The sequence below is a fragment of the Schistocerca cancellata genome, chromosome 3 (genome assembly GCF_023864275.1).
Source record: "Schistocerca cancellata isolate TAMUIC-IGC-003103 chromosome 3, iqSchCanc2.1, whole genome shotgun sequence".
Classification (NCBI taxonomy): Eukaryota; Metazoa; Arthropoda; class Insecta; order Orthoptera; family Acrididae; genus Schistocerca; species Schistocerca cancellata.
In genome coordinates this window covers 350,320,330-350,342,378 of record NC_064628.1, presented here as the reverse complement: position 1 = coordinate 350,342,378, position 22,049 = coordinate 350,320,330, and the positions used below count along the sequence as shown (strand labels likewise).

Sequence of the window (22,049 nt, the reverse complement as noted above, 5' to 3'; positions counted from 1 at the left end):
TGTACCTTCCAGATAATTCTCGTAGCAAAACTTGCTTTATCTAATCTCTACTCTGTTAGTAGGTAAAGCTATTAAAACATACAAAAACTTGGTGCTAGAATTGTTGCGCTCACCTAAATGGAAGGCGACACGTCCAGCACCTTGTTCTCGATCCCGGAGAAGCGGACCTGCTCGTCGTTGGCGCAGTAGCCGGCGCAGGGGGAGGGTGCGGGGGCGGGGTCCGAGTCCGTGGAGACGACGTCGGGCAGCAGCGAATTGGAGGTCTGGAGCGCCGTCTGCACGGACTGGCCGCCCACCGAGGTGCCGGCGCCGGCGAAGCCCTGCCGCGGCGCGCGGCCTGCGCGCATGCAGCACGGCACGACGCGCCGGAACTCCTTGCGGAAGTTCTCGTTCAGCCAGGCGTACAGGAACGGGTTGTAGCAGGTGGAGCTCATGGCGAGCGCGTGCACCACGAAGAAGCACAGGTTGAAGTAGCGCCAGTGGCCGATCGGGATGTAGAGGTCGTTGGCGAGGTTGACGAGGTTGAGCGGCATCCAGCAGGTGCCGAAGACGACCACCATGGCGACGAGCATGCGGTTGGTGCGGCGCTTGCGCTCGCGGTCCGCCTCCTCCTTGCGCGACGTCTTGGCGCCCGGCTTGGTGCGCGCCTGGTGGCGCAGCCGCAGCCAGATCTTGGTGTAGCAGACGGAGATGGCGAGGAACGGCGCCACGAACTGCATGGCGAAGGTGACGCCGCCGAAGGCCTGGCGCACCGGCTCCGACGGCCAGCTCTCCTCGCAGAAGTGGCTGCCGGCCCGTAGGCGGTGCTCCATGAAGACGCCGTAGGGCAGCGTCGCGGCCAGCGACGCCGCCCACACGGCGCACACGATCGCCAGGCACGTGGAGGCGCGCATGCGCGGCCGGAACGGGTGCACGATCACGTAGAAGCGGTCCACGGCGATCGCCGTCAGCGTCAGCGTCGAGATGTAGACGCTGGTGCCCTGGGCGAAGGCCACCGTGTGGCAGAGCGCGCTGCCGAACACCCAGCGCCCGTAGAAGGTGTAGAGCGGCGTGAAGGGCACGCAGAGCGCGCACAGCAGGATGTCGGAGAGCGCCAGGTTGCTGATGAACAGGTTCGTCACCGTCTGCATGCTGCGGTTGCGCGCCACCACGAAGCAGACGAGCGCGTTGCCGCACGTGCCCACCGTGAAGATGACCAGGTACAGCAGCCCGAACAGCGCCTGCACGGGTCTCTTCTGCATGGGGTCCTCGTCGCCGCCCCACTGCGTTCCGTTGCCGTCCAGTCCCTCGCGTAACTCAAATTCTGCATCCATTATTGCCAGCAAAATTACTCCAACACTACAAGATCAAATGAAGGTTCCAATCTCAGTCCATCATCCTGTTGACCAGCAGTTGAATATCCACTTATTCACATATCTCCTCCGAACACTCACAAAATCTTATAGGCTACAGCTTCGTAGGACAACGAGAATTTCCTCAGACAACAGTTCACATAAGCAACCTCCTTCACTAGAAATTTCTTTGTTAACCTGCGGCTCTTACTGTTACCTATATTTGATGGCGTAAAACACTTCCATATTTGACAATCGCATCACTGTATCAGCTATGTTCGTTCATTAATTTAGGACTGAGCTCTCCCTAAACTGTTTCAGAAGAATTCAGAATGTTTTGATCCGTTGGCTATACTATCCACCTGCTACAAAGTCTTCAAGAATAAAAATGCTTTTGTATGCAACTCTCTTACTCTGGTTACGAAGACAAATCTTGTTCCCTAAACATTTGATCGATTAGGAGGCAGCTTTACAGTCAGCGGTTTATGAAGATGTCCTTATCGAGAAAGGGCTTGGAAAAAGATTTGTTGTACGAAAAGAAACAAAATCACACTATCCTCTGCACTGTTACAGTTTCAGCGTCAGTAGAGTAATAAATCTTCAGCACTTGATCATTGTCAAAAAACAAAAAAAATAAAAAAAAGTAAAAAACAAAAATAAACAAAAAAAACTTTCCTTTTCACACTGTATGCTGTCCCCGCCGAAATGTCCTGCGGTTCCCGTTACACTGTGCAAGCTCTTCTAATGTGGCAATGACACTGTCCGGAGACGGAGATGGCGTGAGCGCTGCTGTGTGTTGCGTTCCGCGCCCTCTCTACTCAGGCGCCGTCGCCGCAGTCACCACGCTCTTGTCGCCGGCTACTGGTCTCCACCCGCCGTTGCGCTTCGCGGCCAGCGAGCGACTGGTGGCAAGGGCAGCTGGACCGCCGACGGAAGGCGCCGCGGCTCATCTGCGCATGCGCAGGTCGTCGTGTCTTGTGATTTCTGCGAGCAAGCGGCTCTGAGGCAGCGCCTACGCTATTTAGGGACGCAACCCGCGTCGCACGTTATCGACGGCGGTCGCTCAGCTTGCCTGTATACGTCCAGTCTACCATTAACTATACGATTTCCTAAGCCATCCTATTGGTCCGAGAACAGTAGCTTAATTTTCTTTAAATTTGTGAAGCTATTTCCCAATTCTAGTAACAAATCTTAAACATGTAAGGAGTTAACACAAAAAAATCGGTTAACACGAAATAATACTGCGGCTGTGACACAGTACTATGTAATTTTATATAATTTTCCTTATAACACAAGATAAGTATAGTTAACAAAGGTTTTTGGACGAACAAATCTACCTGTCATTATTAAAAACTGTTTTCGACATATGCAATCAATTTTGCTATATTACAATTCTATTTAGTTATGAAGGGTGTCCTGGATGAGTCGATGTTTGTGTGTTTTTGTTTTGTATATTTTTCGTCTTGTGCCACGGGCCTAAATGACCGGTTTATGTGGAGTAAATGGTGGTGATGATGATGCTGGATTCTCCGAAGTGTAAGAGTGATAGGTGACTCAAAAAATCGGCGAATATTGAAACTGGATCGACATTATTGAAATGCATGGGAATGTTTCTACTCTATGAGATGGTCCTACAGAACCACTGCATCAGTTTGAAGCAGTTGATGATAACGCGTGCACGATGCCAATTATGACAGATTAAGGTAAGCCGAAGACCTTCCAGAACTTAAAAGAATGCATCGATGTATAAGTAGACAGAGGTGAATGATTTCGCAATGGAATCAATGTTTGCGTGCCTGTTCCTGCTACGTCAGACAATCAGAACATCGTGAAAAGTGTGCACAGCTATTTTGAAGCACATTTAAATGACGAAATGAATAGAACGATAGACGATTACGATCAATGGCTCTAAAATTTTGGGGTAAAAAAGACCAAAATAGTACTAACAGAATTTTTCCTTAGAAAATAATACCGTATATACATTTATGCGCCAAGCGTTGTGATCATCGCTCAACGCGAGACTGAATGCGGCACGACACTGCGAGGAAAGTACACTCAAGTTCAGAAAAAGAAACAGAACAGCTTCAACGTCTAGAGATAGGACGTTCTTATTCACAGGGTATGTACAGGGCTATTACAAATGATTGAAGCGATTTCATAAATTCACTGTAGCTCCATTCATTGACATATGGTCACGACGCACTACAGATACGTAGAAAAACTCATGAAGTTTTGTTCGGCTGAAGCCGCACTTCAGGTTTTAGCCGCCAGAGCGTTCGAGAGCGCAGTGAGACAAAATGGTGACAGGAGTCGAGAAAGCGTATGTCGTGCTTGAAATGCACTCACATCAGTCAGTCATAACAGTGCAACGACACTTCAGGACGAAGTTCAACAAAGATCCACCAACTGCTACCTCCATTCGGCGATGGTATGCGCAGTTTAAAGCTTCTGGGTGCCTCTGTAAGGGGAAATCAACGGGTCGGCCTGCAGTGGGCGAAGAAACGGTTGAACGCGTGTGGGCAACTTTCACGCGTAGCCCGCGGAAGTCGACGAATAAAGCAAGCAGGGAGCTAAAAGTACCACAGCAGACGGTTTGGAAAATCTTACGGAAAAGGCATTTCTTAAACAGGAGATTGGAAAACCGATGGATCGGTCGTGGTGGAGATCATGATCAGCAATTCATGTCGTGGCCTCCACGCTCTCCCGACTTAACCCCATGCGATTTCTTTCTGTGGGGTTATGTGAAAGATTCAGTGTTTAAACCTCCTCTGCCAAGAAACATGCCAGAACTGTGAGCTCGCATCAACGATGCTTTCGAACTCATTGATGGGGACATGCTGCGCCGAGTGTGGGAGAAACTTGCTTATCGGCTTGATGTCTGCCGAATCACTAAAGGGGCACATATCGAACATTTGTGAATGCCTAAAAAAACTTTCTGAGTTTTAGTATGTGTGTGCAAAGCATTGTGAAAATATCTCAGATAATAAAGTTATTGTAGAGCTGTGAAATCGCTTCAATCATTTGTAATAACCCTGTACATTAGTATGTGCTGCAGAAGTAATTAGCATTTGAACCATGTCAACGCGAGGGCTCAAGGGCAACATCGATATCGCTGTGGCAACAACAATTATCGGTAATATATGCCACGGCCCTCGTTTTCGCTATAAACGGAACGTAATGGATAAATGTGACTTGAGGACACTTGCACGTTGCCTTGCGGACGCATGCGCGAACCGTACCGTCAAATTAGTGAGTTTGAAAGAGGAAGGGTTATTGGCATGAGAGAATGTGATGCATCCACTCATCCACTCGGGGATCCGGGAAATTGCTGCTCGCATGTGGCGAGGTGTTTCGGCAGTGCAACCGGTGTGTGCAGAATGGTTTACAGAAGGCCATAGAACATGACGAGATGGGTCAGGTCGCACCCTGCGCCCCCCCCCCCCCCCCACCCCCGCCGAGAAGATCGACATCTCATCTGAATAGCATTTCAGGACAATTCTTCGTCCTCCTCGGCTCCGGCGCAACAGCTGCACAGTGCAACACGTCGTACACTATCAGGGGTGACAGTCCGTCACCGTTTATTGCGGCATGGTTTACGTGCGCGTCGTCCACTTCTCCGCCTACCCTTGAAGAATGTGCAGAAATATGATAGACGGCAATGGTGTGCGGAATGACGTCGATGAGGGCTGGAATAGCATCAGATAGTGTTTCCGGACGATTCTAGGTTCTGTTTATTTGAAAATGACGGCCGCGCATCGCTTTGGCGCAGACGGGGTGGGTGGTGGGGTTGGGGGGGTGGGGTGGGGGAGCGGCATCATAGAAACAGCAATCGCACAAGGCATACAGCACAAACTCAAGGCGTTGTGATGTGGGGTGCTACTGAGTACATGCGTAAGTCACACCTGGTGAGTATCGATGGCACTGTGACAAGTGCGTCCCATTGAATTATATCGTACGACCCGAAGCCTCACCTCTTCTCCACAACACTCCACACTCTATTTTTCAGCACGACAATGCAAGATCACATGTTGCTATACGAACACGTGCCTTCTTAGTGTCCCTGGATGTCAGCCTTTTGCGCTGACCGGCCAGATCACCAGATTTGTCACCAATCGACGATGTGTGGGATATGGTGAAACGACAGGTGCAGCGCTGTGACCCAACGCAACCAGCACAGATGTACCTTAGAACCAGACGAATGAAGCATGGATGACTAGACCACAGGAGGCTATTCCCGCATTATACTATTCGATGTTATCACGCACGGAACAAGTTGTGAGGTCCTATGGCGGACCCTGGGCCTACTGGGCAACAGAACACAGGCGTAACCCAAGTGACTGAAATGCTAATCATTTCTGCAGAACATGCTGGTGTTGACTTCTTGTGACTACGAACGTCCTATCTCTAGTCGTTCAAGGTGTTCTGTTTTTTTTTCTGACCATGAGTGTATATAAGCGGAGCAGAGACGAATGGGAATCGTTCTAATGACTGTACTGGCCTCAAATTGAGAAATTCGCTGACAAAGGGTAGATCGTTTTGGCGCAGTTCCTGGGAACGAAAATGTCTGAAAATAGCGAAGTGGGTCGGTTGTTCACGTGCTATTACCGTGAGCGTTTTTGTGAAGTGGTTGAATGACTGTGAAACCACGGGTAGGGGACAAGGTGCTGAACGTCCACGCCTCATCGCAGAACGTGAATGTCGGACGCAGGCTCGTTCTGTAGAGCTGGATAGTGGGCGATCTGTGGCTAATCCGACTACAGACTACAGTACTGGTACAGGCGAGGGTGTTTCAGAGCATACCTTTCCGCGGACATTTTTGGTCGTGTGGTTCCGAAGCAAATGTCCCCTGTGTGTCCCCATGCTGGATCAACAGTATCGTCAAGTACGATTACAGAGGGCTCAACATCATTTAGATTAGACTGTACATCATGGAAACTCGTCGCCTTGTCGGATTAACCAAGCTTACTGTTACAGAATCAAGGTTACTAAGAATCTCTGCTGTACTGCATTCAAAACGTGGACCAACACGCCACTGAGAAGGCGCTCGTAAAGTGTTGGTTTATCATTGTATCTTATAAGGTTTAACCAATATGGATGAAATTCAGTAGCGAAATAACCCTCCATAGCCAAGAAGTTTACGACGACACAGATTTCCAGTTAATCCATTTGCAATAATCATGTGACGGTACGTCACATAAATGGACATTTGGAGAAATGCAAAGGAAGTTTTTTGTGCAACTTGTGAATTATAAATTATTTCAAGAGTGTGTACGTATGCGTGATGTATAAGAAAGATTAAAAAAGTTAAATAATGCCACCAAAAACACAAAAACCGATGTGATATAAAAATAAAAGAACATTATTTTTATCTGTGTAATGAAAATGAACATGACCGGAGACTTTTGCTTTATTGAAAGCTCTCCCGTTTTTGTTTCCTCTAGCGGTAGGTCGCCATTGTAGCGCTGGATAGCAATCAATGTAAGTTTTTCTGTATTTTTGCAAAATATAATAGAAATTGTTATTAGAAAGTGTGTATTATTGACTTAGTTGACACCTCCCATGTCGCAACCATTAATTTTCATTAACCAAGTTTTTTACAGAACTTTGCAGTGCAGGGAACTCATCTCCCCTAGCTGGATTTAGTCAGCCATTACGCTGACTGTATTATTTAATTAAATTTTCATGTCATAATTTTAAATGTGATAAATTTCATTTACCAAAATTCACAACACTGAATGAGTTCAGTATGTTTCATTTTGGCCGCCTAACGGCAGATGAGATTATCTCCAGTTTTGCCTTTCAAATAATGAACAAGAAATATTGAAAATCATTACATTCAATACGCTCAGCAATATCTCAGTTAATCTTTATGTAGTTTGGTACATAAATAAGCAGTAGCCTCTGCGACCCATATTAATAATTACAATTTGCGTAAGAATAATCATATTTTCTTTTCTAAATAGCAGCGCTCACGCCAACTATTTATTAGAAGGCGGTGTGTAGCGCGTTGTGTTTAAAAATATTATATCGTACGTACTTCGGTGCAGCCGATGACCGTACGAGTGTTATCGCGGTATAAGTTAATTAAAAGTCTCATTCTAGCCCACAATATTTAAAGCCACCACAACCAAAATCATAAAATATATATTTGTAAAAAAGATGTATAATTATCCCATGATAAGTGGTCCCACACCCACATACATCTGTAGTTATACCGTGATAACCACAAACACTACTTATTTAAACGACACCAAAAACTATTGAGCTGCTAGACACGTGAATTCTGTTTTGTTGGAAGGGTATTGTCACAGAAATACGGACGTCCTCAATGAAAGCTGTCCGTCGGTATTACGTGAATGATTCAAGAAGAAGAAAAACATTTTAAAGGCAAATGGTAGTGCTCAATATATTTGTATTTCATTAATAATAGCAACTTTTTTCTAGTTTCGTGCTATTAAAGCTGTCGTGTTGTTTCTAAAAGTGACGAAGTTATTTCCCAACGGCATTAGTTACCTATCGCAAACAAAGGTACAGCGAGCTACCAGTAGTGAACGTTGGAGTGGAAAGCTTAACCTGACACTGATTTGGAGGCCAAGCTTGCAAGTATTGGGCAGTTGTGCTATTGTAATTACGCAAATATAGAGTGCTTGGAGAACGTTCTCCATTAACTTACAGGTGACAACGCTGGTCAAAATCAGAAATAAAATTTCTTAAAACATGTGTCCAGAGACAAATACTGATAGAGTTATGGATCATTCTCTCCCTTGATACCCGTCTGTCGGTTGATACTATATGAGGTGTTAAGTCTGGGTGCCTCTCACTTGAGCACATCCCTTAGCCTTTGTTCTCAAAGAATAACCGAGTTGTGTGGAAACTGTATCAATAAAATTTCCCATATCTCAATAATTGTTTCTTTTGAAACACATATCTAGTTTTCCTCAGTACTATATTCCGTAGAAATATGGGATACATTTTTAAAAAGGCTCTGAGCGCTATGGGACTTAACATCTGTGGTCATCAGTGCCCTAGAACTTAGAGCTACTTAAATCTAACTAACCTAAGGACATCACACACATCCATGCCCGAGGCAGGATTCGAACCTGCGACCGTAGCAGTCGCGCGGTTCCGGACTGATCGCCTAGAACCGCGAGACCACCGCGGCCGGCGATACATTTTTAAACACAATATGTATAGTGTTGTGAAACTCCTGCTGATAGAGTAAACGAACATTGTCTTGACAACAAAGGAGAAATATTAGTATGTTCTGTAAGTCTAGTCATAACTACATTCAGAACATCATCATCAAAAAATGTCAGCAGTCAGAAAAGAATAACAGGATGACACGTTATGTGAAAGTGAGTATCTGCATCAGTGTCGTGTTAAGATTTTAAAATACTTTACAAACCAGGTGCCAAATATTTAAAAGAATGAGCCAGATATCTTGCTCTGGAAGGCATGCGAATCAAATAAAACAGAAGAAAAGCTATAAAAGAGGGAAAAGAGAGTCAAACACGCGAACACATGCATGTGTGAAACGTATGTATATCATTTACTGACGAAGCGTACATGACTTACTTCCGCCTCATACGTTAGATTTATTTCCAGTGATAACAGTTGAAAGACTCATACAGTAAATGAAATAATAGTACAACGTAGTTAGTTTGGAATATTAACATTTGGTCCGTCTTTGAATGGAAATATAATGAACATTATCTGTTTATTTATATCATTGCCACTTTATATATCTTCGGATGCTAAACAAATGAGCGATACTGTCTCCGGTTTCCAGAGGTTGCAATTTTGAGGGAAGCACGGGTGGGGAAGCTAGTAGGAAACAGCTGAGTCGAGGCGTAACCTTGCACAGTAGTATGAGTAGTTGCGGAGTAATGGAGAGAGGACGTTGAATCATTGCGGAACGAACACCTTGGATAGCGCAGGTGCCGCACACAGATTTCTGTTTGAGATGTCAGGTGACGTGCAATCCGACAATGAAGGATTATATTTAAGATGGTTGTATAAAGTGACAGCACCTCAGGTGGTGATAACTTATTTTAAATGTGTTAGCTCCAACAGCGAGGTCAGCAATTACAGCTGCTACAAATGAAATCAAACAATTTCAGATACTCCATTGCTCTCATACAGATGTGACTTTACGTATACAGATTAGAGCAACGAGCGGAAATTTGTACCAAGGTCGGGAATCGAACGGAGGGCTCCTGCTTACTAGCCAGGAGGGTCAGCAACTAAACCACCTTGGCACAGTGGTTCACGCAACTGCATGGACTATACTGGCACCCCCCCCCCACCCCACCCCCTCCTCGATCCAAATTCTAACTGCCACCTGAGTCTACTTTAAATTCCTCCTAACGCACAAACAGAATTGCCTAGGCTCTCCACTGGACTCGCATTCGGAAGGACGATGGTTCAATCCCGCGTCCGGCCATCCTAATTTAGGTCTTCCGTGATTTCCCTAAATCACTCCAGGCAAATGCCGGGATGGTTCCTCTGAAAGGGCACGGCCGACTTCCTTCCCTAATTCGATGAGACCGATGACCACGCTGTCTGGTCTCCTTCCCCAAACCAACCAACCAACCTAGACTCTCCATGTTATGGAATTGCACTTTAACATATGTACATAATATCATATCTGTATGGGACCAGTAAAGTCTCTGAAATTGTGTCATTTCATTTGTATATGTACCTGCACCTGGGTTTCAGGCTGCCCCCCCCCCCTTTGCATTCTGAGTGTTCTCTTTTATTTCCTATACGTATTGTATATTACTCGTCTTTTTCCACAGCTCACTTCTATATTCTCAGAATATCGAAAATCTGGCACACTTTCACACTGTCTAACACAGGTTCCAAGTTGGCAAACCATATAAACATGTGCTGATCGTTCTTCAGTCTTGCTCCCATTATAAGTCGCAAAGTACTGACTCTTTGGTGCCCTTACTTTTTGAAAACCACACCCAATCGTCATTTAACAGAACCTCAATTTTTCCCACTCATATATACATTATTTTTGTCAGCAGTTTTGGATACATGAGCTGTTAAGTTGATTGTGCGATAAAACTCGCAGTTACCTTTCCCATCTTTGATACTGTGTGGATGATATTTATTCGAAAGTCTTGAATATCGCTTCGTTGCCGTCCGTCCTCCCTCCCCCCTGTTCTCTCCCCGTCACTCCTTCCACGTTACAACCCCCAGTGACTCCAGAAACTCTGTAGGAATGTTAACTGTCTCTTCTACCGTAACGTATCCTAAGTCTTCCTAATCTGCACTGAACTTTGTAATGGATCGCCTATGTCATCTATATCACTCCCATTTCTTCCTCAAGCACGTCTTGAAGTAATCCTCCTCTTCAAAGAATCTTCTATGAAGAGGAGGATTACTTCAAGATGTGCTCTTTCCACCTATCGGCTCTCTCCTTTGCGTTTCGCAGTGGAATTTCCACTGTAATCGTAATGTTTTTGGTCACGCTTTTAAATTCTAATAGCTGATTCAGTCCTTCCGAAAACAATTTCTTTTCCAGTTTCTTAACATTTTTCCTGTAGCCATCTCGCCTTGCATTCCTAAGTGACTTATATCTATACTCTCTAATTTCTCTGATAACTTTTGGTCTTCCTTCTTTCATTGATCAGCTTGAGGTATTTCTTTTATTACTCAAGGTTTCTACGCAGTGACGTTCCTCGTACCTATGTTTGTTTATCCTGGTTCTGTGATTGCCCTATTTAGAATTGTCCATTCCCCTTCAACTGAACTGTCTACTGCGGTATTCATTACAGCAGCATGTACAGCACTACAGAACACCGAGCAGACTTCATCCAGTACCCCGCGGTCAGTTAAGTAATATACTTTTAGTAGCTTAATTACCTAATTTTAATAAAAATGTGCCATATGTAACTTCACTGATTATTTGTTCCAGTATTAGACATACTCCGATTTTAACGACGAAGAAGAAAGAGCTAAAATCTAGCTTCTGCAATTTAATAGCGAACATGCTGCCTGTGACAAGAAGCGCTGGTCTAACAGCGGTGCGTGACGAAGCTACAGATTTATCCTCGGACACTGCGTACCCAAAATCCAGGTGAGCGTTCTCGACCAGTTAATGTACCTGCCCTTTCCTGTTATGCAGCTGTTCTTACACTTCATTCTCAAATGTGATTATGATAGAGTTTTGCGTGAATACCACAATACTCCAGAATGGCGCGGTACACCATTAAATACAGAACGAATAAATCTGGTAAAATCAGGTATGTTATAGAATCTCATTTGCTCCTAATACGTTGGTGGACATACAGTATAACATTTATAGAAACTGACAATAAAACGCAGCAGAATACAAGGACCTTGCGAGGCTGAAACTAATTCCGATTGACAAGTAGACGCGAACCACCAGGATAGTTTTGGAACTGCCTGCAGTACGTCACATTAAGAGGCGATTCTAGAAGTCGCTCAAGGGGGGGAGGGGCTAATAAGGGGAAGGGGTTTTAGGGGGAGAAGAATATCGTTTAACAAAAGGAGAGTCCTCCACCGACAAATAGGTAAAATTTGGTGTTGCTTTAAGTAGTTTTTGGTAACTGTTTTGGAGTTCAGTGTAAAATAACTTATTTTAAGATGGGAAATTTTATAAATTACATAAAACATAAAAAAGGTCAACTTACAACAAATAAGTTTTCATTAATATTCTTGATACAGATGATGACATGAATGCAAAAACTTGAACTTCACATGAATATAAAAAAGTTCTGTAACAAAATTCATTGGTTATTTCCATCTTCTGCCTAATTTGTCATGCTCATTCGTCTCTGCTTCTTTTCACTGAATATGTCAATGATATTTTCAATGTCCTTATCTCTTTCTTTACGGATATTTGCAAGAGCCAATCCGTGTAGTCTCACCTGCCCCATTGTGTTACGGAAATAAGTCCTTATTCGTTTCGAAGTAGAGAAGCTTCGTTCAGGAATGCTTGTGGTGACAGAAATATCCAAAATATTTGAAGTAAAACAAATACATTTGGAAATAACTGCTTGCCATAGATCTTTAAATCTTCAATTGCTGTTTGAGATCTTTTACTTTCATCAACTCACGAAACGGATAATTACAGGACCAGTATGGTGTTCAAGGCAATTTTATACCTTCAGGTAATTATGATGGAGTCATATAGCGATGACAGACTTTCTTTTCAGTCCCCTGCTTAGTTGAGTGGTAACATACTTGCCTGCCATGCAGCGGGCCTCCCGACCAACAATGCACAACGATCATGTCATGTTTACCTTCTGTTCAAAGTAGACCATAAATGATCAATAGCAATGAGATCCGGTAACTTTAGTGACGAGGAGAGACCACAACGTCACCTTTGGAGAACAAATATTGCGCCACGGGATGGACATGAGCAGGAAAAAGGACCACAGAATCCATGACAGTAATGCGCCATTGAAGAGTAACCAAGGGGCCATAAAATACGACAATATTCTTGCCCAATTCATCACAGAACTCACGCCATGTTTCGCTCCTGAGATCTAAACTCGGTCAGGAGTTGGAAACAGCGTGAAACAAGACTCATCCATTCAAATGACTTTCTTCCACTGTTCCATGGTGACGACACTACATATTCCTCGTATGGGCATTTGGATCATTAGTGAGTGCTTTCGGAATTCCAGTTCGCGCTGAAATTCCCTGTTTATGGAGCTCCCTTCGTTTTGTTTTTGTGCTGTCAGGGTTCGCAAGTGCGAAATTCAGTTCTGCAGCGCCTTGTACAGCGGCCGTTTACTTAGTTCTCTTTATAGTCCTTTGCAGTGAGCGTCTGTCACGATTGTTGAAGCAGGCTTTCGTCACCACTCTGTCCTAGCGGATGAGGTTTTCCCGTTTTCCCTGTATGCGGTATAAATCTTCGATATGGTGCCTCTAAAAACACCTAACACTTTGGCCGCTTCGTTACGGAAGTACCCTCCATACGAACATCGACTGCTTGCTCACGTTCAAATTCAGCTATCTTCGACATAATGCACTCACAATTACACAGAACTATCTTCTGAATATTGGACATTTGGGATGTATTCAGGTTATTGCACAGATGCCGTTTGTGGTCAAATACAACAGCGGGATCTGCAGGCTTGGCTAGGATCTGCTCATATATTCCAGAATGCGTTTCTTCCGGTGTTAACATATTTTCCAGCAACAGTTTCAAGTACTCGGAATGTAACGCATATTTCCTTTTATGAACGTCTGCTGAACCGATAAATGATTCCTTTCAATATCTTGAACATGACAAATGACCGAAACTGTATCGCGATAAGAATGTTTTAAAAGATGTAGACGATATTTGTCATACTTACGAGTAACAAAAGGGATGCGGATCTGTGGGACGTGGCATAACTTGGATTTCATGGGCGAGCGGCTGCTCATAAACAATGCATCACTCTGCTAAATGCCAAACGACGCCTCGCTTGTGTGAGGAACGTAAACGTTGGACGATTGAACAGTGAAAAACCGTTGTGTGGGGTGACGAATTACGGTACAAAATGAGGCGATCCGATGGCAGGGTGTAGTTATAGCGGATGCCCGGTGAACGTCATCTGCCAGCGTGTGTAGCGCCAACAGTAAAATTTGGAGGCGGCGGTATTATGGTGTGGTCGAGTTTTTCACCCCTTGTTGTTGTGCGTGGCACTATCAAAAAGAAAATTGGTTCAAATGGCTCTATGGACTATGGGACTTAACATCTGAGGTCATCAGTCCCCTAGACTTAGAACTACTGAAACATAACCAACCTAAGTACATCACACACATCCATGCCCGAGGCAGGATTCGAACCTGCGACCGTAGCAGCAGCGCGGTTCCAGACTGAATCGCCTAGAAGCGCTCGGCCACATCGGCCGGCGTGGCACTACCACAGCACAAGCCTACATTGATGTTTCAAGCACCTTATTGCTTCTCATTGTTGAAGAAGAGTTCGGGGATGTCGATTGCATCCTGTACACGATCGAGCACCTGTTCATAATGCACGACCTGTGGCAGAGTGGTTACACGGCAATAACATCTCTGTAATGGACTATACTGCACAGAGTCCTGACCTGAATCGTATAGAACACCTTTGGGATGTTTTGGAACACCGACTTCGTGCCAGGCCTCACCGACCGAAATCGATACCTATCCTCAGTGCAGCACTCTGTGAAGAATGAGCTACTATTCCCAAGAAACCTTCCAGCACTAGACTGAACGTATGACTGCGAGTGTGGAAGCTGTCTTCAAGGCTAAGGGTGAGCCAACACCTTATTGAATTTCAGCATTACCGATGGAGGGCCCCATGAACTCGTAAGTGATTTTCAGCCATGTACAGTGTACTTTTGATCACATAGCGTACAGTCATACTCAAAAGTATCCGAACGACATGAAGTGCATTTCGCCTGATTCGCATGCAACCGGCATAACGCAGCTGTCTAGCAGATCCTCTAATCGCTCCTTGGTACAGTCGTTTGACTATTGAAAATGGTTCCAACAAGTCACCGCTAGAAAACGCTGCACTGTATCGCAGTAAATCATGATGTAAAGTAATACCACGATGATACAAATATTAGGGTACACCTTATCACAGATAAGACTGTCCTTAAGGCTTGTAAGCTCACATTTATTACAATAAACGACATACCTGAAATGTTACCACTCTCATTATTACGTCAGATAGGTAATCCACGTGATAAGTTCGTCGTATTCATGATTTCCTCTGCAAAGTAACATACCGTACTTATTATATAACACAAAATTATAACAAAAATTTAAGTTATCCTCGAGCCGCTAGTTGAGAATATGTATGAACTTCAAATAACACGACGAACCGTCTGCTTCTGCATATGGATTCAAACGCAGGTCAGGCAGACAAAGCAAAGATTTCGTAACTGACGCAAACTAACAGTCATTCATGATTGGGCATACAGAGAGTGATATACCTCGATTTTAGACAGTATCGGTTAGCAATTATCAACTTTAAATTACAGAACACAAACATTTTTAACGGACGCGAATTTCTCCCCAGCGTCTCTTGTCCCTGTTAACGAACTACGAGAGATGTTAAATATTGCTTCTTCACAAGTAACTTACTTGAAATGCCGTGAGGTATAGCTTTGTGTTGGACAGGGATTCGAACCCAGAACCTAATGGGATTGATATCGAAGCACTACCATGTGTGACATATCGGATTTCCTTGCCAGTAGCTAAATGTTTTAACTGAAATGAAGAGACTAAACATTAATTTTTCCTTCCCAGGATTCCAACCCGGCACCTATCGTTGTTATATTCTAGAGAAAACGAACGTTAAATATGGGTTTGTTGCACCAGCAGCGACATGTGAGCATGTTTGAACTAGAAATAATATGACGAAGAGTTCAGTGCTCACTGAGAATAGAGCCCCACACATATCGTTGTTGACTACACACAAAGAGACGTCAGCTACCGAATTTTTCTCCACCAGCAGCTCGGAATAACATCTTGAACTTACATTGATCTCGCAAATAGTTCTGTGTCCCACTAGGAGTCAAAAACGTCAGCTAGCGTTAGTGTTGACAACGAATGAAAAAACATTAAAAATGAAAATTATTATCCACCAGCAGATAGGTGTTCTCAGGCTAAAGCCTGATAATACGTAATGAAATCTTTAGTGCCGGGCCAAGATTATAACCCATTCACAAGTAATATATGGAGATGTTGAGGAATCTGCAAATTTGAACAAACAACAAATTGTGGACGAGCTGTATTGCCAAAAAGGGATCAAATTCCGCGTTAAGGGCGGTCTGAGTTGCATTCTCAGTTCAGAACCAATTCTATCGACATACAGAAGCTCAGATAAAAGATGGAATAAGTGTCCTGTGACCCTACACAGCGTTTGTTTCGTCATTAGAAATAAATAACTAGTATAAGAAAGGTTACTGGTGAAAGAGTTTCTACATGTCGCCACTCCAGACTTTATTGTGATTCAACCTAACGTCTACTTGGCAGAGAAGGAATATCATCTTTAATGTGAATTTCAGTCCACACTGCCACTATATCTTCTTCACTTGCTGTAGTCAGAGGAGAATGGAATCTTTCTCTCCCTATCTAAAATCATTGACAGAAGTGGGAATCGAAGCCTGACCATAGGTATAGTAACCTACCATCAGTCCAACAGACCATCAAACCCTCATTTCTGTGACTCATTTTTTTTACCGTAACGCCGTTGCGCCACACTGGATGATAATTCTGACTCACAGGCTCCCTGTAGTAAATTGCAGCATAATCAGTAAATTCACTTACTTAGTTGACCGAATCACCATTTACTAGCTGCCTCGGCTACGCAGTCCATACATTTGACTCTATTTTGTAATTACCGAAATAAAATCACGTTACTGCAAACTACACAGAACGGCCAACAATGTAGGATGCAGAAATTTAAATAGGAAGTGTTCCTTTCCACTTGAGCTATTCTATTGCGCTATCTGTTTGTAAAATACGTCGTGCAGTGCAAAAGAAAAGCTGTAACTGTTTCTCTCATTGTCAGAAGTCTAGACCCAGCCATTTGCATTATCTCGCAGTGCTGTGGTATGCGGAAGTTCTGGAGGAATTGTTGTTCAGCTCAGGAGCTGTTGGAGCTTTGTGTCAGCTAGTAGCGTAATGGCAATTGTCGTGCACCAAAAATAAGATGTTACGAGTTGGAATATATTTACTACTAATTTTTTTTAAAAACAAAATTCTGCTGTCTGCTGAAGATACCAATAGACGACCATTTTTGTAATAAACCTGGACCCCTATCAAGACCCTTTCGTTCCTCTTAGCTAACCACAAAAGATGTCTGATATACTTCCATTCTGAAGTAACAAAGTATGCATGCATATAAAGATGAAGTGCAAGATGTGAAGTTCTGTGACGGAGATACGAACACAACAAGTAATCGGATTGTTAACCAAGAAACATCAAATGTTGCGTATCGGTTTGTCTTATGAGCTGCTAGGTGTTTGAATCTAAAACGAGGATACAAAGTTTCGTGCCTAAGCGACAATCGAACTGCACACCTACGGTGCATCCACGAATATAGCTTAAGTATCAGTTGCTTACTCACCAACAATAAGAAGTGTGCGTGTTTGACCAGAAATAACGACACCTACTGCGATTGTTGGCAACACATGAACAGACATTAAAAATGCACATTAATTTTCACAAGCAGGTGGGTGTGCACTTGATAGGGCTTGAAATGAAATTATGAATATTTTTGTACTGGATCCTTTGGAGGAGACCTAGAGAAGATTGCAGTCTTGGGAAAAGGAACGAAATGATTGAACTATACTGTTCTGAGAGATTCAGATCCTCGAAAGAGGAGACACGAATTCGAATCACAGTCCAGCACCAAATTTTTCAACATCTCTAGTTCAATCAAGTACAAGTAAAATAAGAGACCTGTTCCTTTAAATGGCTATCGGTTCATCAAATAAAATAAAATTTTCTAATGTAAGTGAGTTTACTGGCGACTGTATTTCTGTTTGCTATGACTTCCGCTATGTCATTTCCCAACGTAAACCAGCTCTGACCAGTTGGTAATGAAAGAACGTGATGTTTAATGCGGATTATGCATTATAATGTCTTTCTCTTGAGGTTACCAGAGATAAAATAAATCTGTTTCTGCCTCTTAAAAGTAAATTCCTGGACCCACCCAGTGCACTTGTGATAATTCGTTCCACCAGACCATTGTTGCCACATTTCCCAGCCTCAAGAATGTGCTGAAACGAATGATGTGCTTCTTTCCCTGTCTACGGTTGCAAAATCGCATCCGACTCATTGACCTTACACTTAGTTGCTGACCATAAGCTCTAGCTCAGAGTGACACCAGTTTAAGTAACCTAATGCAGCGAAGACTGTTTGCCAGCGCTCTTTCTCACCCGAAAAAACGCAGTTCACTCATTTGGCTCCATAAGTACACTGTAACAGTAATTTCTGCGTGTATGCTACGCATACGGATTGTAGAATTTAGTGGTGCTCTCTCTTCCACTTCTGTATGCAATATGCCTGACCTAAACGGGCCCCTTTTCATTACAGGCGCTGGGCAGTGCAACATCATACTGACATCCGTAATGTGCTGATACTGACAACCTGACAGTTCGTTGTACCTGATTTTGTAATCATTTAAATAAAAGTACATGACGTTCCAGTGGGAGACATTTCGTCCCCCTTTCCTTCTGTGAAATTTGTCAGGGTCTTGATAGGGGTCCAGGTTTATTACAAAAATTGTCGTCTATTATTTTCAAGTTTAGATTTGGTTAATGGTATTGGCAAAAATTTCACTAATTCATGACTCTTCTTGGCTAGTCATCAATATAATGTGATTAGGTTAGATTAGATTAATTCTTGTTCCATAGATCATGACTACGACATTTCGTAATGATGTGGAACATGTCATTTTAAATGAAAGATCTCTTTACATATCACGATTCAATTTCTTTACAACCATTTTACGCACTCTCTCTCTCTCTCTGTCTCTCTCTCATTCTTTTTTATTTATCTCTCTCCCCCTGTCTCCCTCTCTCTCTCTCTCCCTATCTCTCTCTCTCTCTCTCTCTCTCTCTCTCTCTGTCACGCACACTCACACACACACACACACACACACACACACACACACACACACACACTCTATTTTTATTTGTTTGTTGTGCTCGACTATCGGCGAGGCACGGAAATGACTGTGAATGAATTTCTTAGTTTTGAGTGCGCTTGCGAAGGAAATATAAAGACAAGCATGAGAGTTACTGATTTATGATGCTTAGTTTGAAGTCAATTCTGAATATTTTTAGTAACTACGCTCCAATTCCTAAACCTAGTTACAGAAATGCGAATCAGTCGCATTACGTATTCCAGGCCGTAGCAGCTGCGACTTGGAGACACCAGCTATGGTCACTTCCCAGCCCGCTGTAAGATCACATCGGTTCGTCTTCTTCCTGCTGGTACTGTAACTGAGATTTGGCAACAAGGCAGGATATGTTTGGCAACTCTGTGATCGACGAGTTCCTTCCTTGTGTGCACGGAATTAAGCCTCAAAGTTCACTTGATTTTACCTGTCATTTCCATTGAAGAATCTCAGTTATTATCGCTTGAGGTGTAACAAAAAGATTGTAAAAGCTTACGGTTTTCAGCCCAGGAAAGTCGTTGCAGGTGGAAATCGCAACTAATCTCGTTCATTAAATAGCTGTTAATGAGTTCTAGCCACTATTGACCTTGTAAGAGGAAACTTACACACATACCTGTTCGCCAGCTCTGTGGTAACGTGCTGACCTGTAAAAAAGCGTATGTTATGGTTCGAAGTTCCAGTCTCACTGGCTTCAACGTTTTTACCCCTTCTGTGAAAGAGCTACAAGCAGTCAGACCAAACATCAATAAGGAAGTCGTAAGAAAATACTTTCGGCTCATAGTGCAATGGTGAGAAACTTACAATGCTGCACAACAGTTAACGCCTCTTTTCGCTGCTGACAAGCAAATTTTGGGTTCCTAGAAATACATAACTATATTTAAGAAATGCCACATTTGCATACCTCTTGAGTATGACACAGCATACCAATGAAACACAGACCCAATCAAAATCTAATTGAGCAGTATTTTACTAATTCGTGTCGATAGAGGCATGCTTGTGTACAGATACTCAGTTTTATTAAAACAGACTTTCGTCGTAAGGTTATCGTGGGTAGTTTTATTTCATTTTTTATAATACAGTGCACAGTTTTAGTAAGGTTTCCTTTAGTGTTGTTGAAACAATAGTAAACATGAGAGCGAAATTAATCATCAACGATATATGCGAATTCTCTGATGTTATCTATAACAGTCAGACGCTGCACATGCAGTATATTGATTACTTGCCCGTAGAAAACTTGTTCGGACTTAAAGCTGTCAAACAATGTTTGAAGCAGAATAAAATGCCACTACCACACGACAGCAAATGTAGAAAATATTTTTCTGCAGCATTTGGGCACGATGTGCTCTCCCCATACATAATACGAAAGCTTCGAGATGCATCTGAAAAGAACAAAATGTCACAGAAGTTAGCCCTTTTTCCACAACCGACTATTTTGGGTTGATAAATGAAGGTAATTATGTTCAAAGTTCCATTAGATTGGTAACTTCAGCAGATAGCAGAATTGAGTTTTTAAAAAAAAAAATTAGTAGTAAATGTATTCCAACTCGTGACATCTTATTTTTGGTGCACGACACTTACCATTACGCTACTAGCTGACACAAAGCTCCAACAGTTCCTGAGCTGAACAACAATTCCTCCAGAACTTCAGCATACCACAGCGCTGCGAGATAATGCAAATTTCCGGGTCTAGACTTCTGACAATGAGAGAAACTGTTACAGCTTTTCTTTTGCGCTGCACGACGTTTTTTTACAAACAGATAGCGCAATAGAATAGCTCAAGTGGAAAGGAATACTTCCTATTTAAATTTCTGCATCCTACACTGTTCATTCCGCCACCGGCGGCCGTGCTGTGCGGACGTTCGGAGCGGCTGTTGCGGTGTTTACATCGTCGCTGCGAGCGGCCGGTACTGTGTGGTTAGTGCGCGCTTTCTGAGTTAGTCATAGTCAACGATCACATTTCTAGAATGACATAGTGGAACAGACAACGCGACGCGATACTTTGAAGTTGATTTTCAAACTACGCCCGACCGAAATCTTACGAAGTTGAAGCATTTATCGAAGAAACTTTTCAGATCAAAGTGAATGAATTGATTGGAATTCATCTGTCGATTGTCAGTCCGAATGGGTTCCTTAAGTTATCCATTTCTGACAAGTGCGACCAAATTGTAGAAGCATGTGGTGGGGTGGCAAAATTCAAACATTCAGACGGACACCTAGGGCAGGTCACGGTTTCGCGTGCGGGAATGGGAATAAGAACGGTTTGAATCTTTGAGCTCCCCTTTGAAATAGCGCCCGAGGAGATTAACAACAAACGGAGAGACTATGGCGCCATTATCAGCAATGTCGCCGAAAAATGGTCTAGCTTGCACAAGTATCCAGTGTTAAATGGAGTCAGGCAAGTTAAGATTGACATGCTGAAACATATCCCATTGTATCACTGGACTGGTGGATATCGAGCGATCATCATTTACGATGGCCAGCCGTGAACCTGCTCGGGTTGTGGTTCGACCCAACACGTCCGCGCGCAGTGTGTTCAGCGGTTTGTGACGCTACTGCCGACTGGGGAGCGAGATGGTTGGTTGGTTGGTTTGGGGAAGGAGACCAGACTACGTGGTCATCAGTCTCATCGGATTAGGGAAGGATTGGGAAGGAAGTCGGCCGTGCCCTTTCAGAGGAACCATCCCGGCATTTGCCTGGAGCGATTTAGGGAAATCACGGAAAACCTAAATCAGGATGGCCGGACGCGGGATTGAACCGTCGTCCTCCCGAATGCGAGTCCAGTGTCTAACCACTGCGCCACCCCGCTCGGTGGGGAGCGAGACCCGCCTAGTCAGATGGCCACGCTACCCGTGACGTGCGCAGCCATAATTCGCAGTGACGTCGCCCCAGACATGTGTTTCGACAGGGCGGTAGTTGCTTATGCAGACGTTCCCGACGGTAAGGTAGCCATGGATACTAGCAGCACAGAAGCTACAGGTCCAGCACACTCACAAGACGAGGAAACTGACAGGTGTGCAGAACAAGACCAGGCTAAGACGGCAGAAGAAGGCATTTGCAAATCACTCGAAGAAGTC

The 22,049-nt window shown here is 43.8% G+C and overlaps 1 protein-coding gene across 1 annotated transcript in view; it reads right to left on the bottom strand.

Moving 5' to 3' along the window:
* Positions 1-2,220, bottom strand: part of LOC126175037 (prolactin-releasing peptide receptor-like) — a 309,550-nt gene extending 307,330 nt beyond the window's left edge. Inside the window, exon 1 of the mRNA XM_049921539.1 lies at positions 114-2,220. Within this exon, the coding sequence (XP_049777496.1) occupies positions 114-1,313 (1,200 nt within the window). The 5' untranslated portion in view covers positions 1,314-2,220. The remainder of the gene's footprint in view (positions 1-113) is intronic.
* Between the last annotated feature and the right edge of the window lie 19,829 nt (positions 2,221-22,049).